The sequence below is a fragment of the Chroicocephalus ridibundus genome, chromosome 1 (genome assembly GCF_963924245.1).
Source record: "Chroicocephalus ridibundus chromosome 1, bChrRid1.1, whole genome shotgun sequence".
Lineage (NCBI taxonomy): Eukaryota > Metazoa > Chordata > Aves > Charadriiformes > Laridae > Chroicocephalus > Chroicocephalus ridibundus.
In genome coordinates this window covers 164246533-164264690 of record NC_086284.1, presented here as the reverse complement: position 1 = coordinate 164264690, position 18158 = coordinate 164246533, and the positions used below count along the sequence as shown (strand labels likewise).

The 18158-nt window shown below is 51.9% G+C and overlaps 3 protein-coding genes across 7 annotated transcripts; 1 reads left to right on the top strand and 2 right to left on the bottom strand.

Moving 5' to 3' along the window:
- The first annotated feature begins 21 nt into the window (after nt 1-21).
- On the top strand, nt 22-10698 carry JOSD1 (Josephin domain containing 1). 5 transcript variants are annotated; one of them, XM_063322442.1, is made up of 5 exons: nt 22-91; nt 1343-2159; nt 6458-6586; nt 6702-6896; nt 8282-10698. In XM_063322442.1, exons 2-5 carry the CDS (start codon nt 1975-1977, stop codon nt 8379-8381), a joined length of 609 nt encoding a protein of 202 aa, XP_063178512.1. In that variant the 5' UTR covers nt 22-91; nt 1343-1974; the 3' UTR covers nt 8382-10698. The 5 variants fall into 5 exon arrangements, with proteins under 5 accessions (XP_063178512.1, XP_063178509.1, XP_063178511.1 ...); XM_063322439.1 differs by lacking the exon at nt 22-91 and adding an exon at nt 111-370; XM_063322441.1 differs by lacking the exon at nt 22-91 and adding an exon at nt 749-828.
- A 314-nt stretch (nt 10699-11012) lies between these two features.
- Nucleotides 11013-13068, bottom strand: TOMM22 (translocase of outer mitochondrial membrane 22). Its single transcript, XM_063322444.1, has 4 exons — nt 12908-13068; nt 12685-12803; nt 12259-12376; nt 11013-11800 (listed from the first exon to the last, which is right to left on the bottom strand). The coding sequence occupies exons 1-4, from the start codon at nt 13013-13015 to the stop codon at nt 11726-11728; spliced, it is 420 nt and encodes a 139-aa protein (XP_063178514.1). The 5' UTR covers nt 13016-13068; the 3' UTR covers nt 11013-11725.
- Nucleotides 13069-13260: 192 nt separating this feature from the next.
- Nucleotides 13261-18137, bottom strand: CBY1 (chibby 1, beta catenin antagonist). The gene is made up of 4 exons (XM_063322438.1): nt 17825-18137; nt 16155-16260; nt 15950-16065; nt 13261-13843 (listed from the first exon to the last, which is right to left on the bottom strand). The coding sequence occupies exons 1-4, from the start codon at nt 17900-17902 to the stop codon at nt 13763-13765; spliced, it is 381 nt and encodes a 126-aa protein (XP_063178508.1). The 5' UTR covers nt 17903-18137; the 3' UTR covers nt 13261-13762.
- Nucleotides 18138-18158: the final 21 nt, after the last annotated feature.

Here is an 18158-nt window from a genome sequence, read left to right as displayed (position 1 = left end):
CAGTTGTGTGAGCCAATGGGACGGGGAGGGAGCGCGCCGAGTGCCCCTTCAAGCGGCGGATTCGGCTGTCCCGGCCGGCCGCTCCGCTGAGGTAACGGGCGTCGGGGGCCCCGGCAGCGCTCACTCCTCGCTCGTGAAGCCGCCAGCTACCGGGGCCGGTGGGGGGTCGGCAGAGGGACCCGCCGCCGCCCCCCTCAGGCTCCGGGATCCTGACAAAAAAAATCCCTCCGCCGCACGGCCGTGCGAGCCCGCGGCGTTCGGACCCTGAGGGGCCGAGGAACGGGGAAAATCCCGCCCGCCGAGGGGTTTTGCGGGCCGGCCGGCGGGGAAGCCGCCCGTCCTGTTCCTCCTCCGCCGCCACCAGGCGCAGGTCGGCGCGCAGCGAAGCCGGGGAGGGTTTAGGTTTATGTTTATTCACCCGGCGGGGAAACCACTTCAGTCGCCCCGGCGTTATTTATCGCGGCGCGAGGTTCGGCGCTCTCGCTAATTAAGCGAGACGAGACGGGAAGGGGAAATTGCAGCTCAGGGAAATTAACTCGCCTCGGGTTACGCGGCGAATTAACCGCGGGGGCCGGGAACGAACCCAGCCGGCCCCGCTCTCCGGCCACTGGCTCTCGCTGCTTCCCGGGCCCTTTTGGGGGTGGGGCGAACCGAAGGGCCGCCGGTGGTTGGCAGCCGGACACCGGCCCTGCCGCTGCCCCCCCCCCGGCTTCACTCCCCTCGGGCCGCCCCGCCCTCTGACGTCAGGGGGCGGGCGCGCTCCCGACGTCGGCGCGTGCGGGGCGGGCCGCGGGGCACGCGCGCGGCGGGGGTCACGGGGCGGAGGAGGTGGGGGGAATGGGGGGGGGGCGGTGTGTGTAAAAGCGGGGCTGAGCGGGCCTGGCGCGCATGCGCCGTCGGCGGCCGGTGTGGGGCGGCAGGGGCCGAGAAGCGGGTGAGGCGGCGGTGGCGGGGCCCGGCCTGGCGGCTCCCGGAGGCTTGTCCTCGCGTTCCTCCTGAGGGGAAGGGCGAGCGCCTCGGCCCAGCGGCGAGCCCTGAGGGGTGGGGAGGCGGCCAGGCGGCGGTTGGGGCGGGGGGCGGATGGTTTAGGCCTCCCCTCAGCGTTGAGGGGTGTGTGTGGGGCTGGGCCTTGGCTGTGGGAAGCGGCCGCCGCCCCCGGTGGGTGGTGGTGGGGGGGTTCGATGTGGGGAGGGCCGGGGTGGGAAGGTGCGAGGCAGGCCTTGGGGCTGGGCCCGCCTGCTGCCTGCCTCCCTCTCCCCTCGCCCCCCCCCCCCCTCCCCTCCCCGGGCTTTGTGCTGCCTCTTCTCAACGCTAACGGAGACTTCCCTTTGTCGGAGTGCAGGGTGACTCGTGAGGAATTGCCTTCCCCGGAGCCTGGACCTGGTGGTTTGTTTCTTTTGTGGCCTAGCAAGAAGCGGTTTCCTTTCCCCAGCTTTTGGCATCTTTTTGCCTGGATTCAGTCATTCCCGAAGGAATGGAGGAATGCAGCTGATAAGTCCTTAGCCACCCTGTGCTTCCATAGGCAGCACCAGAAGCTGGCTTTGCCTTCTCCACTTTGGCACTTTTGGGGTGGGCCTCTCTTTGTTAACCTGCTCTGGGTACCTTGTTAGTGGCACTATAGACCAAAGGAGATGGAAGAAAAGGAGCGATGTGAAAAAGTCCAGCTGGTACCTTGAGACTAAGGGGATTCCTATCTTTTGACTTTTTTTTTTCTGTGGGGGGGAGGGAAGTATGACATTTTATGGGGTATGGGAGGAGGAAGGAAAAATATGTTGCAGATCTTTATGTGGTTTTTAAAACCAGCCATCAGAGGCAATTACTGAACAAACTGAAGCACAAGAGGAGGGTCTGTGAGCTGGAAGCAGCGCTAACCTACGAAAGAAAGGGGCAGTGAGCTGCTGTTGTGACTGTGGAGGACGAAACTTCAGCCTCCTTCTTTTCTCACCACCTACTCTCCATTCACCCTGCGAGAAAATGAGTTGCGTGCCATGGAAAGGTGACAAGACCAAGTCGGAATCACCAGAGCCACCCCAGCCACCACCACTGCATATTTACCATGAGAAGCAGCGTAGGGAGCTGTGTGCCCTCCATGCTCTCAACAATGTCTTCCAGGACAGCAACGCCTTCACTAGGGAAACCCTGCAGGAGATTTTTCAGAGGTAGGATCCTCTCTACACTGGCGTTAGCTTCCCCTTGTCCTCTGTTGCTCGGAGGAATTTTCAGATCTTATTTGGGGGGAAAAATAGAGCAAAGGAGGTGTTCAGAGTATGCCAGTGCTTTGAACTGACTAGCTTCTTTTTTAACCCCACCCTCCCCACTTATTTTTCATCTCTTCGTGCAGAAATTCTCTCTTTCTAATTCTTAAACTATTCTGGCTGGCAATTTTGGGTCCAAGGGCTTTATTGCAGATGCTGTCATGTAGTTGGACTGCTGTCTTCTCCCCCACCCACCTTAATGCATCTTCTTCCTGTCTTGCATATTTTTGCCCCTGCCTTGTGTTGCTTTGTTATCTTGATGTTAATAATGGATTTTGGGATTGGCTTGGGAGAGTGAAGGCAGCAGGAATAACAAATGGATCATCATAAAAACTTACTGATTTAGTACCACAACGCTCTTTTGGAAATTAGGAGTGACTCCTTATTCAGGTGGTTAAGTGAAGTTCGTTATGGGTTTTTTCTGTGTAGTGAGACCCTGTGTAATCTGTCAAACTGGAATTAATTTCAGTAGCCAGATCCCCATTTTCTGTGGCATTGCTAAATGTTTCCTGACATCTTCAGATAATTAATAAAAGTGGTTTTGAGTTCTACTGGGATAAATGTAAATTATTAATGTGGCCTGTACAGTAGCTCATGTTTTGCTAAATGTTTACTTTATGCTGTTTCAATGCTTTGTGGAAATTCTCCTGAGCATGCCTTTGGAAATTGTGATGACCTTCCATTGGTGAAGCTAAGTAATCAAACAGGAAAGGGGGTCTCCTCTGATACTTAGTCTGTGGACGTTGTACTCATCGCATAGGTTACGCTTGAATACCCGTTACCAGCAGTTGATGGCATCTTGTGTTTGTGGTGGGTAGGAAATGGTGCTTCATGACAGCGGTCACGCAGGTATTGTTGGACAAGGCAGTTGCGGTACCCTGTGCTGATGAGCAGGGAGCTACATGCCTGTTGCTGCTGTCCTGAAAATGGGCAGATTTATGGAACTGATGCCTGACTCGTCAACCGCATGCTTGTCTCTGGCAAAAGAAATGTGGTGATGGACAACAGCAAATATCAGATGTAAATGCTATTTACGATAGTGTTGTAAATAAAATTTCTGTTGGTGAAGGGGATCTGATCATGGCAGGTTCAAGGCACTCTTTGTCCAGTGTAAAGACACTATTGTTTTGTTCCACAGCAGCAATTGTCAGAATCTTAATCACAGATGGGTTGTTATTGGCCTGAAGCAAACAAAGGCAGTTCATGTGGTAGAAGGGCTGTGATGATCTAATTAGTTGGCTTTCATTGGGTTTGGTGAGAGAGAATTAGTGTGCAGCATGAAACCTCTCAGAAAGAGCTGGGATGTTGATCTTGTTGGAACTCTTGTCCTAGAAGGGAGAATTTAGAATTTGTCTTTGACTCCAGCCTGGTATTGTTCCATCCTAATATTTAGATCAAGATACACAGATTGATTCAGCCCCACAGTAGTGTGGAAATTCCTCTGAATGGATGAGCTATAAGTTATGCATAAGAATTGCCGCTACCTTTGCATCTCTGTTGTGTTACTACTCATGTCTAGCTCTTAGACTTGCCTTTAAGTGTGGATTTAGTTGCCCTTTGTATATCACTTTTCTGTATGTCTTTCCTGTGTCTAGTCATCTTCTGTGTTGATGACTGATAAAACGACTGATGAACATTTTCAATAAGCTACAAAAATGTCATGAGGTGTCATTTTTGTTTCTTTTTTAAACCCGGTGTTGACAAGGTAACGAAATCACAAATAAGCCTAAGCTTTCTGTAGCTTTTACCACATCCCTTGAAGAATGATTGAACCACATTGTTTAATCACTAGTTTACCTTTTGCTGCATCCCATTGCATTAGGCCAGTGTAGTCTGATGATTGTCATCTCAAGCGTATGGCAAAACATGGCCCAACCTCACCTCTTGATTTTGTAGTTCTTCCTCTCCTCTTTCCTCTAATACAAGAAATGTATTTTTTTTATGTACCTCTGGCTTTTGTTGCAGGAAGTAAGATGGCATGTTCCAAATGTTGCATGGAGGTACAAACAAAATCTCTTCGCTTCACTGGAGTCTGTGGATTGAGACCTGATTAGGAAAGACAACTACTGCATAAAGGAATCTTGGGAGCCCGTTTCGTTAAGACAACATGCTGATGGAATTTTCTGACTTAGAAAGCTCAGGGGGATTATTACCTGGACTTCTGTCCAACTTTGTCAGTCTTCCTCAGCTTAGTGTCTAGATAAAAAAACAAAACAAAAAACCAAAAAAAACTCAAAACAACTTTGGGGAGGCAACTTAATTCCTTGTCCAGTCAGAATCCTTCATCTGGTGATTGTGAACCCTATTTAGGTGTGTGTGAGTAGAGACCTTGAGGTGATTCTTGGTGAAAGTTTGCTCACGGGTACCAGTTCTCTGAGTGTGTCACCTCTGCTGATCTCTTCGTCTCATTTCTGGGGCGCTCAAAGTTGCTGGAAGGAACAAAGATAAATGTGTTCTTTCAGCTCGCAAACAAGCCTGTCTCTGGAAAACGGTGCCACAAGAGGGTGCTTGTGCAACCCAAAGGGCTCTGCTAATTGGAAGGCTTTCCTAGCTCACTGTCACTAATGAGAGTTAATATGTTGAAGCAATGATCTCGAGGAATTATTTGTAGCCAAGTGATCTTGCTTTATGGAGGTGCTGAAGAGCTGTGACAAGCTAAATCTCTGTGATTAGCGAAATACAGCAGAGCTTTGGAGACTGGAAGCTGTGATTCTGTGAAAATGTCACTGCCCCACTTGGAAATGCCCGGTGGCGGGTATTAATAGCTTTTCTCATTACCACGTTGTTTCAGACTCTTCTGCCTTCTGTAATTAAATCACTTCCCAGGTTGTTCTGCTGCAGTCTGCTCCACTGCAAGAAAACCCACAGCTGATGCAAAAAGCTGCCTGTCTGTAGCCACTCTAGCCTTGGTTGGTCTGAAACTCCCTACTCAATCTGCTGCTTTCTTCTTGCGAAATGCCTTATGTTGTCAGGGAAGGAATGCAGAAGGGCTGAGGGATTTTCAGTGGATGAAATATGCTTGCAGAACTTGCACTGAGCTAAATCCTGAGCAAAAAAACATGCAAGAACATCAGGAGTTTGGGGGAACAGAGTTGACATGAGGGAGAGGCAGGTGAAATGTGGTTATTTGGATGGTGTGAAATACCTGAACCTTTTGCCAGCAGACCTGATGGAGTCCTTACCAATCAAAAGAGCAACTCAACAAAAAGGAACTGATCTCAGGCTTGACTTTCTTTGGTTTGGTGTTGCATGACCTTGCTGTTCTCTGCTCCCAGTTTCCCCCTGTGCTTGTCCTTCCAGCTGTTGAAGGCCATCTGTCACCTTCATAATAATTCACCACCTCATTGTTTCCCCTCCTTACAAAAATTTTTTGGGGAAAAAAACCCATAAAACAATAAAAGTTACTAACTTTTTTTTTTTATGAGTGTGCATGTTTTATGCCTTGCATCCATTACCTGCATTTGTTAAAGGCTGTCTTATATTTTTGCGTGTAGCATGATGGACTGTGATTCTGGATTTTTAGATGCTATAGTGATGCAAGTGATGTCTAGGCAAGCTTATGGATTAAAGCTGAAGATATTTGTTTGCAACAAGGTTAGCTGTTTAGTTTCCTACAACAACAGAGGGGTTTTTTTTTTTTTTATCTTTTAGCAATGGCAGTGTTTTAGAAAGCTCCCAAACCCAAATATCTTCACAGCTTTGTGTCTAAATATTTCTTTCATTTACCAGTGAGGGGGTGAGGGAGTACAACCGTTTTTTGCAGCCAACCCTTCCTGCCTCTTGTTATCTCAGCCAATTTTAAAGACTGATGTTGACTGTTGAACTCTTGAAAATGTGAGAGCTGCTGTTCTAAATGGCAAACTGGCTTTTACTCCAGTCATGAATTGAGGGGAAAAATAATTGAAGCATCCTTCTTTCAGAAGTACCGGTTCAAGGAGGTGGTGGTGGGGAAAGGTATCCTGCTTTGCGGTCTCTTTCACAGCAAAGCTATGATCCTGGGAGGCTTTGTTCATCAAAGTTATTCTTAATGCATTATTTAGCCCTCTCGGCCCCTCTGAGTGATAAGGGGGAACAGAGTAGTTTGTGTTTAAACATAAAACCCCTGAAAATGGGCTTCAAGTTATACAGCAACTAGCCCCTTCCAGTTGTGGAATATAGGTTCAGCAAACGCCTGCTGGAGCAGTCTCCTGTTGTGTTTGCAGGCTGTCTCCCAACACCATGGTGACGCCCCACAAGAAGAGCATGTTGGGAAACGGAAACTATGATGTGAACGTGATCATGGCAGCGCTTCAGACCAAAGGCTATGAGGCGGTTTGGTGGGACAAGCGCAGGTACTGAGAAGTTGCGTAATTGTGGAGATGGCTGCTGTTTGTAAAAACAGGAAAGAGATGAAGTTAAACTACAGACTATAATCTTATTGCCATCTTGTTTTCTGCACTCTTTCAGGGATGTTAATGTCATTGCCCTGTCTAACGTGATGGGCTTCATCATGAATCTGCCCTCCAGCCTTTGCTGGGGCCCCTTGAAGCTCCCCCTCAAGCGACAGCACTGGATCTGCGTCCGGGAGGTGGGAGGCACCTACTACAACCTCGACTCCAAACTCAAGGTGCCCGAGTGGATTGGAGGTGAAAGTGAGCTCAGGTAGGATTGTTTTGTATCCTCTTCCCCCTCAAATCCTTCCCTGTTGGAGGTGAGGAATCTGTCCTTAAGCAGTTAGCAACTGAAACATTTATGGTTGAACTTCAATAGTTGGAGAGGAATAAGGTTCTTGTGCCTCCACTAAAACTTATACCCTGTTTGCATGAAGTGCTTTTGGCATTGGTTATCTCTGCGAGCTCGAGAGCCCGACTTCGTCTCTTACATGGCTGGGTCTGTCGCTAGTGATGAAGGTAGAGGCCGAGTCTGGTATTAGTGAGTGACACCTGCAACGAGATGTGCTGTTCCTTGGTCTCTCAAATGTGAGAGTATCAGCATTCCTTTGCCTCTTTACTAGCGATCTGTGTGTATTTTACTAACAAAAGGCTTCCCAGACAAGAAGTGCAGCCTTATCCCTGAGAGCAGTGAAAGCTGCTTGCTGGGAAATCACTTGCCTACATAAGCATACGCTGCGCTTCTGGCTTGACTCTCCGCCTAAGTCCTAACACTAGGTGGTTGGTGTAATTGGACTGTGAAGTCTCACCTGCTCTTAGTTGCTGTTCAGCTCCCATTCCATCCTGTTCTAAAGCCTACTAGCAGCTTTGCTGCCTCAGCTAGCCTTGTTCTGAGGTAGGGATTGCACACGAGCAGTATTTGCAGAGCCAACTGTGCCATTAAAGTCTTGGGAAAGGGAATGTCAGCCTTTTGTGAACTTCTGGGGTAAAGTAACGCAGTTCTGGAACTGCTGCGCAGAGCTTCTGGTGGAGTTTATCCTGGGTGTGCTGTTCTTCAGCAATAAATAAAGGCTTCCTATATAGGAAATTTTGGAAATCTGGGCCAAAAGATATCAGAGAAAACGTTGATTTAACTATCACAGTTATTAGAGAAAAGCCAAGTTTGGTATTAGATAAAGCTTATAGGCAGAAAGGGGCTGCAGAACCGTGTCAGATGACCAGGTGGTATGCTGCTGCTATGACCTGTATTGAGAGTATCTCATCATCTGGAATGAGTATTCCAGATTTGTTGGCATTTTTTTTTAAATGCAGTGGGATTCTTGATCACTGAGATGTGAAGAAACTGGGCTTGGTTTTAGTTCTATTTTTGTCACCTTGGAAAATTGGAAAGTGACATCTATATAGACATATCTTTGCTGAGGTTAAGGTTGTGTCTATCTGAATCTGCAATAACTTGCTGTGTAGAGGTGTGTTGAATCTAGTGGGGCAAGTTTAATGTTTGCAGGGGTTTTTATTGTTAGAAATTAACTTAAGACAGTGTGCGTGGATTTCCTCCCATTCCTTGTAATGTTTGCGTAGTTAGTTGCATTTACTTGTTGTAGAAAACGACAGAGTTCTACATCGAGTAGCACTTACTTCTGTTTCCCTTTATGATAGGAAATTTTTGAAACACCAGCTGAGAGGAAAGAACTGTGAACTCCTGCTGGTGGTGCCAGAAGAGGTGGAAGCACATCAGAGCTGGAGAGCTGATGTGTGACCCGGACTGACTCTGTCCTCCCACTACAGCTCTTCCCCTTTTACTGAACTCCTGACGTCCTGAAACCTGGATAATGGGTGCCCCGACTCTTCTCGTCTGAAACTTCCTTTGTTAGGCTCTTCTCTTCCTTCCTTGGTGCAATAGGGCAATGGCATAGGACATTGGGCGTGGGGAAGAATTGAGGGCAGAGTGGAGGAAACTGGAAGCCAATCACTTTAATTGCAAAGACGGATGAGCTGCGTGCCCTTCAGCTAGCTAGAAGGCGTTGCGCTCTTTAAAACTGGGCTTTTGGGGCCAGGGTGTTTGGAAGCCTCTGGCCTCCCTCTCCTCGCGTGATTCAAGGTCGCGTGTCATGGGACATTGCTCCCTCGGGAGCTTGTCAGGAAGGAGCAGGGGCCAAGCACACTGCTGCCTCTTTGCAAGTCTCTCCCTCCAAAACAAGTTGTCACGAAGATGTTTGCAATTCCTAAGGGTCTCTCAGGACGCTCTCAAACACTAGGAATGGTACGGTGCTTGGCACGACCCTCTGCTTCTTGAGGGGTGGTTTGTGCCAGGAATGAGAAAACAATAATAAAAACAGTGTCATCTTTCAAGAAAAATTCTTCGGGTAGCTAGAGGATTCTTCCCCAGTGTCTCCAGGGGTTTATGTATGTGGTGAGCGGTTGTTCAGCAGCGTGTGGCTGGCGAAGGCAACGTGGAAACAGCGAGCATAGGCTAATTGAGGAGCATCGAGTTTCTGGAGTGGAGAGAGGTTGTAGTCTGCTTGAGTTTCTTTGTGCTACGTTGATTTTTTTTTTTTTTTCCTTTTTTAAAATCTGGTTTGGTTTTCTGCATGGTCACCCAGTAGTTTAGGGGCTGCTTGGAGAGAGGAATAAAACTGCAGGGGTTTTGAGAGGAATTCATTCCCTTTTATTTTCCTCTTTCCAGAAGTCAAGCCCACAGTTGTGAATGTCATGTGAAATGTCCCAGAAGGAGGTAAAGTTACAAAGCAAAAATCATCTGAGGAGGGAAGCCTTTATAATAGTCAGGTTTTGCCCTTTTTATAGTTATTAGCTGGTAATGTGGGAGATGCAGAGGGTCCACCAGAGCCTTCAGGTGTTAGAGAGACCCTGGCCTGGTAGTTGAACCAACTTCTCTTGTAGTGTTGGCCAACAAACATTCCATTAATGGACAAATCTCTTTTTCCTCCTCTCCCTCCGTGGGGAAGAGTGACTAGACATGGAGACACTAAGGGGAATCTCCACTAGCTGCTTCCCAGTCACCTGGGCGAGCTGTAGCTCAGTCATGCCTTCCACAGCAGGAGGAGGAAATGCTGAATTGGGAACAGACTGTTGCGTTTAGCTCTTCCTGGCTGATCTTCCGTTTGCTTCTCTCCTTTATGCACGGGATGTCTCAGTTAAACAGCAATCTCTGGGATGTGACGGCGCTTGGAGGATCCTACTCCATCGTGCAGGAAAGTCTCGTTACTGGTGTTGGAGCTTGCGAAAGGAGTGGGGTCATAACTACCTGTTCTCAGTTATTTTCCTCTCGAGAGCTCCACGAAGTATCAGCAGGTGTTTGAAGCTGAGAGACCACCAAACTCACACCTTCCTAACGGAGAACAGAGGCCATGTGACGAGGGGACGATGATGTTCACCGACCCCCGGACATCTGGCAATCACTGTTTTGCAGTCTTTTGAGCACAGTCTCCCGCAGTCAAGGGCAAACGGCTCTTATGTTTTAAAGACCCGAGGTTTCTATAAAAAGTCCTATTTCGTAACACATTCCAATGACCAATACCAGCTGGCAGAGTTTTTAAACACTTTACAGGCAGGACGCGCAGCCTGCCGGCGTTCTGTTCGTGACTTGAAGCCATTTCTTCAAGAGGGGGAGCAGAGGGGAATAAATCTCAACAGCAACGTTTTTCTATGCTGATTAAAGTCGCACTTTGGAGAAAAAAACAAACCCTGTTTGCATGGAAACTGCAAGCCAACGGATCAGTGCACAATATGCAAAGATGTTTTAAAATACTTTGGGGCTACTTTCCTCTCCTTGTATGTCAGCACCTTTCCCGTGGGGGGGCGGGTGGGGAGGGAGGGAACAGTGTGATCCAGCTGCTCAGGTAAAGGGAAAGTGTACGATCACACCCCGGGGGGAGGCGAGGCTGCTGGGCCTGAGGGTGGGCGAGTCCAGTCCCACCGCTGGGGAGCGGTGGGGAGCCCGTGTTTTGTTTTCTTGCTTGTTTGGTTTCGTTAGAGCCTTGTCTTTGGGTTTGTTTACAGAGATGTATTTTGTTTAACCAAATATTAAAAATGGGGAAAAAAAAATAAATTTCCATATAAATGTCCTATCACTTCTGTATGTTCAGCTGAATTGTTCTGTAACAAAGTATGTAAAGGAAAAATAAATTTTTTTTTTTCTTTGGTTATAAAACTGCAGCCTTTCTCAGAGTTAATAGCCTCCAACGTCGGTCACGGGTGCTGAGGTAGAATCCCCTCCCTGAGAGCTCCCTTAAGGGCTGCAGAGCGCTCAGCCCCCTAAGGAAGCCGAAGCCCTGTCCCTCCCTTCCCCCGCGGCCGCACATGAAAGGGCAGGGTCTCTACTCGCAAGGCCACCGACAGGTCTGAAAGGACCAAGCCTCCCTGAAGGACATCTATTAAAACCACGCTGCTCAGGTTGGATTTATTTAATATTTCGATACAAAAAAATACGCAGCCAGTATCTGAAGCTCTACTTTATGAGGCAGAGGATCAGCACGGATGTGATCGTCTCAAACCTGGCCTGCTGCTCCCTCCGTTCTCGCGTGCGCCCACACACACACCCCCATACACACACTAAGTTGCAGTGAAGGTACTTCCACAGGCACCTCTTTCCCGAGCGTGTTTTTCCATGGGGTACAGCTACCCGCACCCCTCCTTCCTTTCCTTTGCCTGCTGGGAAAGTCAGTCCTCCTCCTGTCGCCGGTGTCCTTCAGCTCCCAGCCAGCCAGGAAAGGACTGGGTTTTGTTTGACTGTTGCCTTTTGAAGCCTGACCTGTGCCCGGGGTGGTTTTGTGGAGGAGCAAGGAGGCTGGAACTCCCCCAGTTCAAGTCTTTAACTGGTTATGGTGTACTGATTGAATAAAAGGAAAAACTCACAACTTCTACAGGGGGGAGGATGCAGACAGGAGCCATCATCAGGTCCAGAGAGGGAGGCTTTCCCCTCACCTTGTTATGAACAGGTCAGTGTCCCAAAGGAGAACCAAAAATAAAAACAAACAAACAGGAAAAAAAAAAAAAATGCCCTGACCCAACAAATCAATAGTTCAATATATCATCATCTCAAGGTCTTCCCACATGATATGAATCCAGCGCAGCTCCTGCAAATTAGATCTTTCCAGAGAGCGGAGGCAGGGCCCCTGGCATTCCCCCCGAGAGCCCCGTGTTGGGTCCGAGGAGGATCTGGAAGGAAAATGGTCAGTTGCGGGGCTGCAAGGACACGGGGCAGCTGCCCTGCCCTGCCCTGCCCTCCCCTCGCTACTCGGCAGGCCACCAAAGGTACTGGCAGCATTTTGTAACATCGGTTGCTCCCCTGCTGTGGCAACCAAATGCTCAACCACACCAAATGCAAACGGGGCGGGTGCTGACATTGCTGCGAGAGGCCTGTGTGCAGCCCTCGCTGCGGATTTCAGCCCAGTGAAAGCCAGGTTGTGTTTGCCAGAGTTTGCTGCCAGCCTGTTACTGGGAATCAGCAGGATCATCCCATTGGAACATCCAGTGGGATGAATGGGGCCACAACGTATAACAAATTGCACTTTGCTCCGTAAGCTCCCTCAGCAGCCGGTAACTGGGAGTAGGTGCAGGTACCCCGAGCCGGCTCTGAAGGGCGGTGGGAGAGGGCTGGGGGGTTCCCGCCTCACCTGTCGCTGCTGCAGCTGCTGCTGTTGCTCCATCTGCAGTTTTTCAGTTTCGAAGACGACAGGAAGAACCAGAATCATGAAGGAGGTGGTCCCAATCCACAGAGCTGCCCTGGAGAATCTAGGGAGGAGAAATCGCATTAGGAATAAGGAACGGTTCCTTAGCTGCATCTTAAAGGCACGGGGCTTCTCTCGGGTTTCCTCTCCGCGCCTCACACAAAAGCCTCCCCCCAGTTCCAACCCCGAGCCGCCACCTTCGGAATTAGGGGGAGGAACACGCCGAGGAACAAAGACGGCGGCCCCGCCGCCCCTCGCCGCGCTACCGTCGGCCAAAGCCGCAGCGGAAGCCGGCGGAGCCGCCCCGCCCCCACAGGGCCCCGCTGCCGCGGGACTCCCGCCCGCCCCGGCCCGGCCCCGCCGCTCCCTCACCGGTACATCTTCTGCGCTACCGTCAGAGACAGGTCGAAGGTGGCTCCGGCCGCCGAGCGGACGCTCTCGGGGAACATCTCCGTCAGCCCCCACAGCCGCTCCGCCAGCGTCTCGTCCAGCTGCGGGCGGCATCGCAGCGCGTCAGGCCCGGCCCGCCCCTGCGGCCCCGCCGGGGTCACCCCGCCCGGCCCGCCTCCCCCGGCCCTTCCCGCCGCCCCGCTACCTCCTCGTCATCCTCCTCCTCCTCCAGCTCGTCCTCCAGCTCCTCGGCCTTGCCCGCGCCGCCCTTGGGCAGCAGCTCCTCGGGAGACAGGGACGCAGCGGCCGCCATCACCACCTGACAGGGACGGAGGGGGCGGCGAGCCAGCGGAAGCGGAAGGGCGGGCGGAGCGCCGCCGGAAGCGGGGCGGTGCTCCCGCCACCCGGGCTCGGGGGCAGGCAGCACCCCCTAGCGGCCGGGAGGACCGCCGGCCGCCACCCTCCGCGGGGAGGTCCCTGTTCCCCGCCCCGTTCCCCCCTCGTCTCGCAGGACGACCCTTTACATAACAAACACCCGTAGAATCTGGTTTAAAATGTAAGATTTTTTTAATGTAAAGTATGCAAAACCCTTGAGAAGAAGCGCCCCCGCCACGCTGCTGGCCAAAGGCGAGCAGGGAAGCTCGTAGGAGCCGCCGCGCTCACCCGAAGGGAGGGATTCGTGGGGGTCGGGGGTCTCCCTGCGCTTTGGAGCAGAGCAGGCAGGGAGGCGACCACCCCCCGCCCCGCAGATGGAGCTTCCCCACCGCCTGCTGTCAGGCCACCTTAGGAAAAGGGGTACCGGCTGCCGGGCTGGGGTGAGGAAAGGTGTCGAGGTCAAGAGAATGAAGGCGAGCATTAATGAGCAGCGTGGCGGCAGCGTTAACGAGCAGCGTGGCGGCGTGACTCGCTGGGGCATCCAACCTGCAGCACCACACGACAGCAGAGGCACCTCGCTCCTGGCGGTGCCGTGGAACGAAGTACCTATGCGCAGCACCAAGAGGGCGAGGGGGCTCCCAGCCGGCCTCCTCGCCTTCCCCGTCCTCCGGCCACCACTTCTTCTTCACTTCCTCCTCCGGCTGTGGCTCTTCAGTTCCTCCAGCTCCTTCTCCATCAGGTGGGACTCGGCCGTGGTCTCGGAGAGCTGCAACACAACCGCGAGCGATGACAAGAGTCAGCTTAGAATCATAGGATGTGTTGGGTTGGAAGGGACCTTTAAAGGTCACCTAGTCCAACCCCCCCCGCAGTAAGCAGGGACATCTTTAACTAGATCAGATTGCTCAGAGCCTCATCAAGCCTGGCCTTGAATGTCTCCAGGAATGGGGCCTCCACCACCTCTCTGGGCAACCTGTGCCAGTGTCTCACCACCCTCATTGCAAAGAACTTCTTCCTCATGTCTAATCTAAGCCTACCCTGCTCTAGTTTAAAGCCATTGCTCCTCGTCCTATCGCTACCTGCCCTTGCAAACAGCCCCTCCCCAGCTTTCTTGTAGGCCCCCTTCAGGTACTGAGAGGCCGCTATAAGGTCTCCCCGGAGCCTTCTCTTCTCCAGGCTGAACAGACCCAACTCTCTTAGCCTGTCTTCACAGGAGAGATGCTCCAGCCCTCTGATCATCTTCATGGCCCTCCTCTGGACCTGCTCTAACAGGTCCATGTCCTTCTTGTGTGAGGGTTCCAGAGCTGGACATAGTACTCCAGGTGGGGTCTCACGAGAGCAGAGCAGAGGGGGAGCATCACCTCTCTGGATCTGCTGGCCACGCTTCTTTTGATGCAGCCCAGGATGCCATTGGCCTTCTGGGTTGCAAGTACCCATTGTTGGCTCATGTCCAGCTTTTCATCCACCAGTACCCCCAAGTCCTTTTCCACAGGGCTGCTCTCTATCACATCATCCCCCAGCCTGTATTGATAACGAGGATTGTCCTGACCCAAGTGTAGGACCTTGCACTTGGCCTTATTGAACTTCATAAGGTTTGCTCAGGCCCACCTCTCCAGCTCATCCAGGTCCCTCTGGATGACATCCCGTCCCTCTGGCACATCAACCGCACCACTCAGCCTGGTGTCGTCGACAAATTTGCTGAGGGTGCACTTGATCCCACTGTCTAAATCATTGATGAAGATATTGAACAGCACCAGTCCCAATACGGATCGGATCCCTCAGGGACACCACCTGTCACCCTTCTCCATCTGGACGTTGTGACCATCCAGCCAGTTCCTTATCCACCGAACAGTCCACCCATCAAATCCGTATCTCTCCAACTTAGAGAGAAGGATGTTGTGGGGGACCATGTCAAAGCTTCCCCCCTGTGCCACGGCTGCGGGGCCAACGCCGGACCTCTGGCCTCGCAGCCTGTCACACACCTCGGGAGCACCTGGCAGGTCAGGAAAGCCCCCAAAAGGGATCAGGGATGGCTCTCCTTCTGGAGAAGCACCTTGTGTCGTGACATTTGTGCCTCAGAAGCTTTATGAATTTCACAGCGCAACCTTTCCAGGGAGGTTGCCGAGATTTATGGTCCGAGGGAATTGGTTCCTGTTTGAGCGAGGGGGAAGCCGAGATTTCGCACTTCCCTGAGCTCGCCTGGAAAACCTGGAGAGTGGCTGAGGCTTCTGCTAAGGGCTCCAGCCACAAAAGCCAGTTTTAAAACACAGGAAGAGCATAAGGAAGGAAAATGATGAAGGAATAAGTAAGTGTTTGTTTGGACTGACATAAAGGCTAAACCACTTGACAGACTGAGACTGAAAGTGTCTCCAGGTTTTAAGCACGAAACCTGTGATCTCTCGGTAAGGTTGAATTTCGGTTTACTTAGGGCTTGGGAATTCTCTCATCCATAGGTTTACGCATAGAATAGATGTTCCACCTCTTGTCAGAGCAGATGGAAGCTTTAATCTTCTGTGACCAGAGAGGGTGACTGTAACTCGGTTTCAGAGTTAGGGCAGAGGCCAGAGGGGCAAGAAAAATGCCGTACTCCAGGCAGAAAGGGAAAGAGGAGACAGGGCACTTGCAGGGGCTCCTCTCTAATCAGCCACAGCGTTCACAAACGCCCAGCTCTGCTGCAGGGGGGAACCTTCCCCTCTTCTCGCAGAGGAGCTTAGACTTTACTCCCACAGTCACGTTGCTGTTACACTTGTCTTGCATAGCAGGGTAAAGCGGAAAGAGCGGGATGCGGCGACAAGGGGCTCCTCTGGCGGTCCCAGCACCCTTTGCTTGGGCATTCCCGCTGCCACGGGCAGGTGGCAGTTGGGCAAAGACTCACCATGTCCAGCAGAATGTCCACTTTCAGCCGAAGGAGGTTGTTTTCTTCCTCTAGCTGCTGGTTTCGTTTCCGCAAGCGCTGCATTTCCCTGCGATCCCCCGTGAAGCTTCCTGATTCTGGAAGGAAAGAAAGGAAAGAGGTCATAATAGGGACTGTCAGCCAACCGTGACTACCTCAGATCAAAGCAAGCTGAGCTGCACTCTACCTGCCACCCACTGGCCGTTTTCAAACTTCAGGCTCTGGCCAGCGAGGTTCATGGTGGGGATGCCGTACTCCAGGCCCAGCTCAATCTCACGGGTCGATCTATCCAGCTGCAGGGAGGAGATCACACTCAGCGCTGGACAGAAATCCAAAGCCAGCCCCTGCTTTCCCATTTCTTGCTGACTGGCATTCCAATGGAAGCTGCTGGTCCAACTGGCCCTGGAGCCTGAAACCCTAATTTTAGCCATGAACTGCTGCAATAGAGAACCAGTTCCTCTCATTACCATGCCTGCATTTTCTCCCACCCTAACATATGCTCATCTCCCCAGGCTGAGAGACCATTGGTGAGAAGTTTTAGGTGAAACAGTTCTTGGCTGTGGGTGGGGTGATGATGATCCTTCCCTGAGCTATTCCATTTTTACCTTCATAGAACCATGGAATCGTCTACGAAAGGGACCTTTAAGACCATCGAGTCCATCCATTAACCTAACATTGCCAAAACTACCACTAAACCATGTGTCTCAGCACCATGTCTACCCGTCTTTTAAATACCTCCAGGGATGGTGATTCAACCACTTCCCTGGGCAGCCTGTTACAATGCTTGACAACCCTTTCCGTGAAGAAATTTTTCCTAATATCCAATCTAAACCTCCCCTGGTACAACTGGAGGCCATTTACTCTTGTCCTATCACTTGTTACTTGGGAGACCGACCCCCACTTCGCTACAGCCTCCTTTCAGGTAGTTGTAGAGAGCGATAAGGTCTCCCCTCAGCCTCCTTTTCTCCAGGCTGAACCACACCAGTTCCCTCAGCCGCTCCTCACAGGACTTGTTTTCCAGACCCCTCACCAGCTTTGTTGCCCTTCTCTGGACACACTCCAGCACCTCAATGTCTTTCTTCTAGTGAGGAGCCCAAAACTGAACATAGCATTCCAGGTGTGGCCTCACCAGTGCTGAGTACAGGGGGACAATCCCTTCCCTTGTCCTGCTGGCCATGCTATTCCTGATACAGGCCTGGATGCTGTTGGCCTTCTTGGCCATTTGGGCACACTGCTGGCTCATATTCAGCTGGCAATTGACGAACACCCCCAGGTCCTTTTCCCCCAGGCAGCTCTCTAGCTACTCTTCCTCAAGCCTGTAGCGCTGCATGGGGTTGTTGTGACACAAGTGCAGGACTCGGCACTTGGCCTTGTTGAACCTCATACCATTGGCCTTGGCCCATCGATCCAGCCTGTCCACATCCCTCTGTAGAGCCGTCCTACCCTCAAGCAGACCCAACACTCCCTCCCAAATTGGTGCCAACTTACTGAGGGTGCACTCCATCCCCTCATCCAGGTTGTTGATAAAGATATTAAACAGAACCAGCCCCAATACTGAGCCCTGGGGAATATCACTTGTGACCAGCCGCCAAATGGACTTAACCCCATGCACCACAACCCTCTGGGCCTGGCCATCCAGCCTGATTTTCACCCAGCGAAGCATATGCCCACCCAAGCCATGGGCGGCCAGCTTCTCCAGGAGAATGCTGTGGGGATTCGTGTCTGGCCACCAGTGAGGAAAGAGGCACAGGAGGAAGGGAGGAAGGGAGCTCTTCTAAGGGCTATGGCGCTCGGGCATACACAGGCCCACCCCTGCTTGCCCACCGACCCTTCCCACCGCAATCGCGGGGCACTCACCAGATGCAGGTTGGAGAGAGAGGCGCATTTCCTGGGGGGGGTCTTCTTCGGGCTGAAGGTGCTGCCGAAGAGCGGCATGGCGCGCTGCCGGCCGGGCCCTCCCGACGGCCGAGCAAGGCGGGGGGGCACGGGGACGCGGCCGGTCCGGGGCCGTAGGCCAGAAGCAGCGACCGCGTCGGCGGGGACGGGGCTTCCTCCGGCGGCCCGTTTTCCGGCACTTCCACTGACGTTACCCGGTTTCCACTTAAAACCAGACCCGTTCTCCTCACACACCCCCTCCAGAGAGCGTTAAATGGCGGGGGATGGTTGGGGGGGGGGCAGGCCTCCGCCGCCG

Bases quoted from the DNA above. Each gene is read 5' to 3' on its own strand.
- JOSD1 (XM_063322442.1), top strand. From the start codon at position 1,975: ATGAGTTGCGTGCCATGGAAAGGTGACAAGACCAAGTCGGAATCACCA. The intron at 6,587-6,701 runs GTACTGAGAAGT...GCACTCTTTCAG, and splicing joins GTTTGGTGGGACAAGCGCAG to GGATGTTAATGTCATTGCCC. The intron at 6,897-8,281 runs GTAGGATTGTTT...CCTTTATGATAG, and splicing joins GGAGGTGAAAGTGAGCTCAG to GAAATTTTTGAAACACCAGC.
- TOMM22 (XM_063322444.1), bottom strand. From the start codon at position 13,015: ATGGCGGCCGCTGCGTCCCTGTCTCCCGAGGAGCTGCTGCCCAAGGGC. The intron at 12,377-12,684 runs GTGAGGGAGCGG...TCTCCTCCCTAG, and splicing joins GTAGCGCAGAAGATGTACCG to ATTCTCCAGGGCAGCTCTGT. The intron at 11,801-12,258 runs GTGAGGCGGGAA...TTTTCCTTCCAG, and splicing joins AGCAGCTGCAGCAGCGACAG to ATCCTCCTCGGACCCAACAC.
- CBY1 (XM_063322438.1), bottom strand. From the start codon at position 17,902: ATGCCGCTCTTCGGCAGCACCTTCAGCCCGAAGAAGACCCCCCCCAGG. The intron at 16,261-17,824 runs GTGAGTGCCCCG...TCCTCCCTGCAG, and splicing joins CTCTCTCCAACCTGCATCTG to CTGGATAGATCGACCCGTGA. The intron at 13,844-15,949 runs GTGAGTCTTTGC...GTTGTGTTGCAG, and splicing joins TGGACATTCTGCTGGACATG to CTCTCCGAGACCACGGCCGA.